At 48.0% G+C, this 11115-nt stretch overlaps 1 protein-coding gene across 1 annotated transcript; it reads right to left on the bottom strand.

Annotated features, from left to right (window-relative positions):
• Positions 1-419: 419 nt before the first annotated feature.
• On the bottom strand, positions 420-8729 carry LOC137463722 (methanethiol oxidase-like). Its single transcript, XM_068175053.1, is given in 18 exon segments — positions 420-628; positions 2375-2493; positions 3106-3125; positions 3128-3197; positions 3290-3312; positions 3315-3410; positions 3931-4013; positions 4343-4394; positions 4397-4516; positions 4831-4859; positions 4861-4960; positions 4963-4998; positions 5001-5009; positions 5480-5600; positions 6726-6911; positions 7070-7182; positions 7303-7359; positions 8654-8729. Coding segments are annotated over 18 exon segments (1401 nt in total). The 5' UTR covers positions 8658-8729; the 3' UTR covers positions 420-465.
• Positions 8730-11115: the final 2386 nt, after the last annotated feature.

The raw sequence follows: 11115 nt of genomic DNA, 5'->3' as shown, positions 1-11115 counted from the left end.
CAAACATTCCCGGATTTTCAGGATCACAGCCAGGTGTCGGAGGTGCAGTCCCCATTCCCAAACATTCCCGGATTTCCAGGATCACAGCCAGATGTCGGAGGTGCAGTTCCCATTCCCACAATCCCAAATATTCCCAAACATTCCCAGATTTCCAGGATCACAGCCAGGTGTCAGAGGTGCAGTCCCCATTCCCAAACATTCCCAGATTTCCAGGATCACAGCCAGGTGTCGGAGGTGCAGTCCCCATTCCCAAACATTCCCGGATTTCCAGGATCACAGCCAGATGTCGGAGGTGCAGTCCCCATTCCCACATTCCCAAATATTCCCAAACATTCCCGGATTTCCAGGATCACAGCCAGGTGTCAGAGGTGCAGTCCCCATTCCCAAACATTCCCGGATTTCCAGGATCACAGCCAGGTGTCGGAGGTGCAGGCCCCATTCCCAAACATTCCCGGATTTCCAGGATCACAGCCAGATGTCGGAGGTGCAGTCCCCCCCCGGGTAGCGCACCTCGTGCGCCAGGCAGGGCCCGCCCGGCTCCTTCCCGAAATCCAGCAGGAATTCGGGGTTCACGGCCAGCCCGCCCCGCTCCGTGTCCACGTCCAGCTGCAGCAGCACCGAGCCCTCCCTGGGAGCAGGGGGGAAAAAGGGAAAAAGGGAAAAAATGGGATTGGGAAAAAGACAAAGGGGCTGGGAAAAGGCTTGGCTGATGCGATTGAAATGGAATTAATCATCAATTAAGAACCAATTAGCACCAATTAATAAAAAATGTAATTAGCAATATTGCAATAACTAGCAATATTGCAATAGTCAGCAATCAATTAATTACCATTTAACAATCAACTAATAACCACTGAATTACTGATTAATCATGGACTAAAGACCAATTAATAATGAATAACCAATAATAACCACTAATAAGCAATGATAACCAACGGCCCATTACTGACTGCTGAGTCGATCAGCAATCAATGCCCGATCGGTAATCCGTAATCAGAGCAGTAATCAATAATCAGATTGGTGATCAGTAATCAATAACCAGATCGGCAATCAATAATCAATAACCAGCTCGGCGATCAGTACTCACTCCATCAGACTGCGGTAGAACTGCCGGTCAATAATCAATATAATCAGATCAATACCCAATACCCAGCTGGGTGATCAATTACCAATAACTGATACCCAGCTGGGTGATCAATACCCAATAACCGGTGATCAATAACCAATAATCAGATTGGTGATCAATACTCACGCAATGAGGCCGGAGTAGAAGTGCCGGTCAATAATCAATATAACCAGATCAATACCCAATACCCAGCTGGGTGATCAATTACCAATAACCAATACCCAGCTGGGCGATCAATACCCAATAACCGGTGATCAATACCCGATACCCAGCTGGGCGATCAATACTCACATGATCAGGCCGGGGTAGAAGTGCCAGTCTATAATCAATATAATCAGATCAATATTGATACCCAGCTGGGCGATCAATACCCAATAACCGGTGATCAATACTCACGTGATCAGGCTGGGGTAGAAGTGCCAGTCAATAATCAATATAATCAGATCAATAACCGATATCCAGCTGGGTGATCAATACCCAATAACCGGTGATCAATACCCAATAACCGGCGATCAATACCCAATAATCAGCTGGGCGATCAATACTCACGCAATCAGGCCGGGGTAGAACTGCCGGTCCCAGGCGCTGAACAGCGACGTGCTCACGTAGAGCCGCCGCCCGTCCAGGCTCAGCTGCGATCAATACCCAATACCCAGCTGGGTGATCAATACCCAATACCCGATAACCGGTGATCAATACTCACGCAATCAGGCCGGGGTAGAACTGCCGGTCCCAGGCGCTGAACAGCGACGTGCTCACGTAGAGCCGCCGCCCGTCCAGGCTCAGCTGCGATCAATACCCAATACCCAGCTGGGTGATCAATACCCAATACCCGATAACCGGTGATCAATACCCAATAACCAATAACCGGTGATCAATACTCACGCAATCAGGCCGGGGTAGAACTGCCGGTCCCAGGCGCTGAACAGCGACGTGCTCACGTAGAGCCGCCGCCCGTCCAGCTCAGCTGCGATCAATACCCAATACCCAGCTGGGTGATCAATACCCAATACCCGATAACCGGTGATCAATACCCAATAACCAATAACCGGTGATCAATACTCACGCAATCAGGCCGGGGTAGAACTGCGCGTCCCAGGCGCTGAACAGCGACGTGCTCACGTAGAGCCGCCGCCCGTCCAGGCTCAGCTGCGATCAATACCCAATACCCAGCTGGGTGATCAATACCCAATACCCGATAACCGGTGATCAATACCCAATAACCAATAACCGGTGATCAATACTCACGCAATCAGGCCGGGGTAGAACTGCCGGTCCCAGGCGCTGAACAGCGACGTGCTCACGTAGAGCCGCCGCCCGTCCAGCAGCTCACGCAGCATCTGCGGCCCCCCCGGGATGCGCTTCCCCTGGATCCCGGAGAAACGCGGAGTCGGGAGCGGCCCGCGCCCGGCTTTGGGCGGAAAACGCGCGTTTCTGGGAGCCCTGGAGCGCTTGGAGACGAGCCGGGGAATAAAGGATGGAGGGTTTGGGGTTCCCTGGGATTTCTTCAGAGGATTCCGGAGTCACTAAGGCTGGGAAAGCCCCGTGGGAATCATTCGATCGGTTTTCCCGATAACCGGGAATTAATAATCATGGTTTGCCCCAGTTTCTGGCAGGAATTCCCTTTTCTGGTTCTTTTTGTCCCATCCTCACCTCCCCAAAAGATTTTCCAAGAATTCCAGGGGTGAAAATTCCAGAATTTCCTTGCCCTGGGGGGGTCCAAGAGATTTTTTTAATTCCCCGTCCCAGAATTTTCCACGGAAAAAACATCAATTAATAGTTGAAGTGGGAAATCTGGAATAGTTTCCAAAATTTCTTAATTCCACTATTTTTTTTCTGAGGGAAAAACTGGGATTTCAGGGATGAAACCCATCCCTAAGGAAGGAAAATCCAGGTGGGAACAACCTCAGGAGGGATTTTGGATGTGGGAATTTCCAAAAATCTGGGAAGAATCAGGAAAAAAGTTTGGGAATCTTCACCTGGATCACACATGGCTCCGCTGATCCTGCAATTCCCGATCTTCCACCACGGGTCACAGCCCCCCTTTGGAGATGCTGCCTCCCAGAAAAACCTGGAAAGCCACGGGGAAAAAAATCCATGGAAAATCTGAAGGAATCCCTTCAAAACCGCAGGAATTGGGTTTTTTGGGAATTTTCCCCTCACCTGCCCCACCAGTTTGGGATTTTTGGATCGGAGATGTCGTACTGCCGCACGTCCCCGTGGATCCAGTTGCTGAAATACAGGAATCTGTCGTCCAGGGAAATCAGGATATCGTGATCAGCCCTTCCCAGGAATTCCAAAGGAAAATCAGGGAATGGGAGCAGAGAGAATCCCAAAAGTCCCCTAGTTCCCACGTGGAAACGCCAAAAAATGGGGTTGGGAAGGAGCTGGAGAAACAACATCAACCTCGGGAATTATTCCAGAATCCCTGAGGGAATTCCTAGAATTCCTGAGGAAATCCAGACCCAAATTCCAGGGATGTTAGAGAGAAAAAAATGGATGGAGCCAATTCAGAAGCGAATTCCAAGGATTTTCGTGGAACATCAACCTTGGGAATTGTTCCAAGGCTCTCCAGCATTCCCAGGATCATTCCTGAGCAAACCGAGGCTCAAATTCCAAGATTTTCCTGAAAAATCCCACCCAAGCATGGAGCAGATCCCACACCAGGGTTCCTTTGCCCATCCCAAAATTCTGCCTCAAAAACCCAACATTTGGAATTTTTTGCCATTTAAGGATAGAATTCCGCCAAAATCCGCTCTGGATCCGTAGAAAATTCCCAATTCTTCCCAAATTTCTCCCACTGACCTGGCATTTCGGGAGGAGCCATCCTTGGACTTTCTTGCTGGGCACCTCAATCACCTTCTCCGCTTCCCATTTTCCTTCTGAGGGACGGAAAGCATGGAATCGTTCTCCCAAAATTCCCAAAACACATGGAATATCCTCCTCCCCACCCCACAACCCCACGGCGATAAAACCCCGGAGATTCCCCTAAAACCCCAGCAATCCCACAGAAAAAGCCCCAGTTCCTGCAGGCTTTGCCCGAATTCCCGGGAATTCACTGAATTTTTGTGGCACCCGTGGATGTCCTTGCTCAGGGCAACGAAACCACGGAAAAATCCCAGAAAACGCCTGGAGCTCCGTGGGAAACCCCAGGAATTCCACGGGAAAAGGCCCAGCTCCGTGAGGCTTGCCCCCAAATCCCGGGAATTCACCGAGTTCCTGTGGAAGCGCTGGATCTGCCCGCTCAGGGCGCAGCCCACGAAGCCTGGGCGGCGCCGGGGTCGTGCAGGAAGCGGATTTCCAGCGGGATGGATCCCGAGCCCAGATCCAGCTCCTGGACCAGGCGCCGCTCGCTCCAGTCCCACACGTTGATGCGGCGCCCGTAGTGCCCTGGGAGAGGGGAGGTGTTCCAAAATCCCGAGTTTTTAAGGAATGTTCAGCGGGTCGGGGTGAAACGGGGGTCAAAGCAGGATTGGGGAAAAAAAAAAGAATTGGATTTTTTCGGGGTTTTAGAGGTTGGAAATTGAATTCTTGAGGCGTTTCTAAGGTCAAAGTTTGGATTTTTTTGTTTAGGAATTGTCACGCTAATGTGGATTTTTTTTTTTTTTTTTTTTAGGAGTTTTGGCTCTCAAAAAGTGGATTTTTAAATGAGTTTCTGCTCTCAAAAATGGAATTTTCCAGGGTTTCCCAGATTTCCCACTGACCTTTCTCCACATCCCTGGGATCGAATCCTGCGCCAGGATTTGGGAACGCCCCACTCGGTGCTGAGCAGGACATTGTGCCGGGGCTGGTACCAGAAGTCGTAGCCCAAATTCGGGATTTTTCCTCCTTTTCCCAATTTCCTTTCACTTCAAAGGTTTCTCCATCCAGAGGATGAAAGTGCCTGGAAAAAATTCCCAAAAAGAGTTTGGAGACATTTATAGAGCTTGAAATGAAGCAAATAATTTATTATTATTATTTATTTTTTTTTATATATTTACCAATAATAATAACAGTTCCTAAAATTATTTCACATTATTTTATTATTGGTAATAAAAATACTTTCCTAGGATTTTATATTTTAATTTATTACTACTACAATAATAATAATAATAATAATAATAATAATAATAATAATAATAATAATTATGCTTTAATATTATTATAATAATAATTTCTAAAATTATTTTGCCCTAAATAAAGCAAATTCTTTATTAAACAAAACATAAAAACAGCCTGGAAAATCAATAAAAAAAACCACAGGAATGTGCTGAAAAATCCAGGAAAATTCCAAATATTCAATGGGTTTTGCAGGATTTTGCAGGGAAACGAATCCCCGGGGATGTTTTTATGGAATTTGGAGGAATTCCAAACCTTTTCCGTTGCCATCAGGATCCCCCAGGCAGCTGATGAGGATTTCCCCGGAGCCCAGGCAGTGGGAAGTGTGCGGGAACGCGGCATTCCCCTTCCGGGCCAGCTCCTCAGCTTCCACCACCTGGAATGGGGAAAATGGGAAAAATGGGGAAAATCACTCAGCTTCCACCATCTGGAATGGGGAAAATGGGAAAAATTGGGAAAATCACTCAGCTTCCACTTCCTGGAACGGGGGAAAATGGGAAAAATGGGGAAAATTCCTCAGCTTCCACCACCTGGAATGGGGGAAAATGGGAAAAATGGGGAAAATCACTCAGCTTCCACACCTGGAATGGGGAAAATGGGAAAAATGGGGAAAATTCCTCAGCTTCCACCACCTGGAATGGGGGAAAATGGGAAAAATGGGGAAAATCACTCAGCTTCCAACACCTGGAATGGGGAAAATGGGAAAAATGGGGAAAATTCCTCAGCTTCCACCACCTGGAATGGGGAAAATGGGAAAAATGGGGAAAATCACTCAGCTTCCACCATCTGGAATGGGGAAAATGGGAAAAATGGGGAAAATAATTCCTCAGCTTCCACCACCTGGAATGGGCAAAAATGGGAAAAATGGGGAAAATCACTCAGCTTCCACCACCTGGAATGGGGGAAAATGGGAAAAATGGGGAAAATTCCTCAGCTTCCACCACCTGGAATGGGGGAAAATGGGAAAAATGGGGAAAATCACTCAGCTTCCAACACCTGGAATGGGGAAAATGGGAAAAATGGGGAAAATTCCTCAGCTTCCACCACCTGGAATGGGGGAAAATGGGAAAAATGGGGAAAATAATTCCTCAGCTTCCACCACCTGGAATAGGCAAAAATGGGAAAAATGGGGAAAATCACTCAGCTTCCACCACCTGGAATGGGGGAAAATGGGAAAAATGGGGAAAATTCCTCAGCTTCCAACACCTGGAATGGGGAAAATGGGAAAAATGGGGAAAATTCCTCAGCTTCCACCTCCTGGAATGGGGAAAAATGGGAAAAATTCCTGGAAATCAGGTGGGGGGGAAATGGGGATTTGCGGGCAAAGATTTGTGGGAATGTTTGAAGGGAAAAGGGGGAAAAACGTGGAAAAAGAGAAAAAATGGAAAAATCGGGGAATAAACCAGGAAATAAAGAGGGGGAAATGGAAGAAATTGGGATAAAATGATGAAAAAAAGGGGAGAATAAGTGGGAAAACAGGAAAAAGGGGGAAATCCCAAACCTTGTGGAGTTTGGGAGCCCTGGGATCGGTTCCCACGTCCACGACGTAGATGCGGGAGGAGATGAGGCTGGGCAGGATCAGGAAATTCCGGGATTTGCTGGGATCGCCGTGGCAGCTGCTGCAGGCGTTCCAGCCCGAGTGGTGCAGCTCGTCCCCCACGTTGGGCATGGGCAGGCGATGGATTACCTGGAAAAACAGGGATCCAGCTCCCAGCTCCTGGATTTTCCTGGAATGTTGGGGATTTCGGTCCCTGCCAGTGCTGGGGGAGGATTTGGGATCCCGGGTTCTCCCGGGTTTTCCAGATTCTGGATCCCAGATTCCCCCGGGCTCTCCCGGCCCCGTACCTGGCAGTACCGAGGGGATTTGGGATCCACATCCACGGTGGCCAGGAAGTCGGGAATGCCGATCCCGGTGTTCCGGTAGATGCAGGGCAGGTAGAGCAGCTGCTCCCGGGGCCCTGCGGGCACACTTCGGGATCAGCCCCCCGGAATTCCAGCTTTTCCCGCTTTTCATCCATTCCCTCTCTCCCCGATCCCAAAGCAATTCCAGCATTTGGGAATGCTGGCCCAGCACTTGCCTTTCATGGCCTCCAGAGGGCTGGGGTAGCCCGGCCCGCACGCTCCGCACTTTCCTGCTGGAAAAGGGCAGAATTCCATCATTGCCACATCCCAATCCTCCCGAACGGCGCCGAAAGTCCTGGGAATGTGGGGACTTCCACTGGTTCCTCATTGCCAATCCCTCATCCCCATTTCCCAGCCTTAAATCCATGGAATTCCCCATTCCCAATCCCTCATTCCTCATTCCCAATTTTTGTGCCTTGGATTTGTTCATTCCAGGGGGGAAAACCCATTGGAATTTATGCCAGTTTTTGGCTCCCTGAGTTGTCCCAAAGGGTCAGATCAGGAGGGATAAATTCGGGATTTTAGCAAGGGCTGGAAAAAATGGGAATACCTTTGGAATTCCAGGATTAAATATCAAAATATTCCAAGTTCTAGGGAGGCAAATCCAGATTAAATTTGGGAAAAAATCAAATTGAAATTCAAATGAAAACAACAGAGAAGCCACTGGAAAAAATCCAGGAATTTCAGGAATCTTCTCCCAAAAAAACAAATTCCCAAGGAAATTTAGAGAGTTCATTTTTCAGAGCATTCCAGGATTTATTTCCTTCCATCATTCCTGAGTTTTTGGAGCTCCCAGGTCCTGCCAGGTGTGTCAATCATTCCCAAAGTTTTTTATTGACTTCCAGGAACACGGGGCCAAAAAAAAATACACTTGGAAATGAAAAAAATACAGGAAATTCAGGATATTTTTGATTAGAATATTGATATTTTTTGGTTACACATTCCTGCAAAAAATTCCGCATTTTTGGCTGGGTTTGATCACAAAATTCCTGATATTTTCCCTCTGTTTTGAACTTCCAATAATTCCCATGGAAACTGTCTCCAAGTTTTTGGCCCCTCCCACTTTTTCCTCAGAGCCAAGTCAAAGTTCCTGGAAATCCGAGGTTTTATCCTCACACAAACAAACAAACAAACAAACAAAAAACAAGGAAAAATATCCTGGAAATGAAGGATTTATTAAAAAATTAAAAAAAGGAATATGTCAGGGAAAGGCTCAAATCTGATCTCTAAGGATTTTTCCAATGGTTTTTCCTGCTCCCAAGCAGGAAATCCAGGAGTTTCTCCCCGTTTTTAGAAGTTTAGGGATGAAAAATTCCCGATTAATTCGAGGGGAAAATGGATTTTAGTGAAGGAATTCAAGCTCTTAATTAAAACCCAAGGGATTTTTAGGGAAGATTTAAATATTTAAATCAAGGGAAAAGCTGGACTTTCACACACCCCCCCCCCCCAACCCCGGAAGCCAAAAGCAGCAAATCCCGGGATTTTGGGGTTTTTTTGGGGATTGCTGGGGATTTGGGGATCTCTTACCCATCCTGGATCTGTCTGGCAATGGGAACTCCGGGAATTTCGTGGGATTTTTATGGATAAACAGCCGGGAAAGGGTCGGAAATCCCGGGGCAAAGGGAGGGGTTTGGGAGAGGAGGAGCCAAGGGGAGGATCCAGGGCCCGGAAAAAACGGAATTCCACCTTAAAATTCCAGAAGGAAACGTCCAAACTTCCCGCACCGTGGGAATCCCGCTTTCCCCCCCCGATTTTCTCCTTTTTAATTCCAAACTTTCCTGTTGTTTTTTTTTTTTTTTTTTTCCAGACTGGAGAAGGAATTTGGGAATAGCAAAGGAGGGAGGAGTTTTGGCTGAAAAAATCGGGATTTTGGGAATGTTTTCAGGAGGAGCTTTGGTTCAAAACCTCGGGATTTTGGGAATGTTTCCAGGGAATTCTCTCCCAAGGGATTGCAGCAACTTTTAAAATATTTTGTGGCTTTTCTGTGTGGAAAAAAAATTAAAAAAAAAATCCAAATAAATAAGGTTTTTTTTCCCCTCTGGAAAATCAGGATTTCACTCCTAATTCCTGCTGGGGTTATCCCTAATGAGAATTAATTTATTAATTAACGATTATTCGTTTCTTTAATATGGAATTTTTAAGTAAACTGCCTTTTTTTCCTCCTTCCAGGGAATGTTTATTTCGGAATTTCCAAAATAGTCCCATTTTTATACATCTGTTCTTTTTCCATGAACCCCCAGGAAAAGCAGGGGGGAAAAAGGGATTTTTCTGCTACGAAGAAAGACATTTTAATGATTATTTTCGGATTGTTTCTTTATTATTGAAGATATTTAAATTCTTATTTATTTTTCCAATTTTTGCCGTTTTTCACTCCTTTTTTTGGGCTGCTTGACCTCGTTTTTGGGTCTGTTTCCGCCCTTTTTGGGCTGTTTTACCTCGTTTTGGGGCTGGCTCAGGGTGGGCAGTTTTTGGCCTCAAGTGAGAGATTCTGGCCCGGGAGCAGCTTGGGACCAACCTTGTGCTCACCTGGGGCTGTCCGGGAGGGCTGACCCCAACGCTCATCCAGGTCTTATAAACGCCAATCGCTTGGTTTTGAACATTTTAAAAAATTTAATAATAATAAAATAGCTATAAAAATAGTAATACAATTAGAGTAATGAAAATTTAGAGGTAGGACAATTACAAGACAATAAAAAGCAAAGAATTACGGACGTCCGGATGCTCTCGGGCACTTAAACCCAATAAGCATGCCTTGTGAACAAAGGAATAACCTTTAAAAGCAGTAGCCTGTTGCATATTCATACATCTCATACATGATGCATAAATTCCTTGCAAATTAAGAACTTTTCTGGTTCTTGTCAACTTCTTCCCCTTAATCCTGGTGGTTCCATAAAGACGGAGAGAAGGTGGAAGAATGTTTGTCTTTTCCGATAAGGAGGCAGTAATTCTTTATGGGCCCCCATCATTGTCATCTCTGTGTGAAGAGTTTCTTCATTATCTCATCTCTTGCTTGAGCTAGTAAAAAAAAACCCCACATACATAGGCTCTATTTTAACTACAAAACTACATATAGTATTAAAATGTTAATACAGCACTTCTAATCAATATAACATAATACATATAGTATTCAATTTCATATTTGCGAAAAGCCAATCATAAAACATGCATTTTTCACACGGGCAAAGCCAACACCCGCCCCAGGTGCGAGATTTTGCCCTCAGCTGGAGAATTCTTGCCCTCAGCTGGACAACTTTGGCCTCAGGTAGGAAACTGTGGCCAGGGAGCAGCGGGCACCCCTCAGCTGTGCGGGCTGACCGCTCCTCACAGCCCGCCCGGCCCTGAGGCGCTCCCGGGCCCGGGAGCATCCCCTCAGCCCGGGAGGCCGCTTCTCCCGCCGCTCCCCAAGGCCTCGCCGCTCGGAGCCCCCTCGGAGCCGCAGCAGCGGCGGCGGAGCCGTGAGGGCAGGAGCCGTGAGGAGCGGGCGGGGGTCGCGACCCAGCGGCGCCATTTTCCCGCCCTTCCCCTTCCCTTCCTCAGCCGCCTCAGGGTCCGGCCCCCGTGACGTCACCGCGCGAAGGCGGAAGTGACGTCAGCGGTATCCCTCCGCCGGCCAGGTCCCCTTTTTGTGTGTGTGGTGTGTGTGTTGTGTGTGGTGCGGCTGCGGGCGCCGCGCGCCTGTATCAGCCCGCCGGGCCCGACGACCTTTTTTTCCTTATCCCCCCCCTTTTCCGTGAGGGGTGAAGTAGAGGGGGGGGGGGGAACCCACACGCACGCCAAGCACGGAGCCGCCCCCCGGCAGAACGTACAGAGGGCGAGCATAGCCAGGCATAATTCCTCCTCCTTCTTCATCACCGTCTTCATCCTCCTCCTCAGCATCCCGCCAAGTGTGGGGGGGGGGGGCTCATGCCACCTGCCCCCGCGCCCTGCGGGTCGCCTCGCCCGGAGAGCGGCGGAGCCCGTAGGAGCGAGCGGCGGCAGCGCTGAGGAAG

This window comes from Anomalospiza imberbis, chromosome 29 (genome assembly GCF_031753505.1).
Source record: "Anomalospiza imberbis isolate Cuckoo-Finch-1a 21T00152 chromosome 29, ASM3175350v1, whole genome shotgun sequence".
In the NCBI taxonomy this organism is placed as follows: domain Eukaryota; kingdom Metazoa; phylum Chordata; class Aves; order Passeriformes; family Viduidae; genus Anomalospiza; species Anomalospiza imberbis.
The sequence above is the reverse complement of the archived record's forward strand: the minus strand, read 5'-3'. Positions and strand labels throughout refer to the sequence as shown.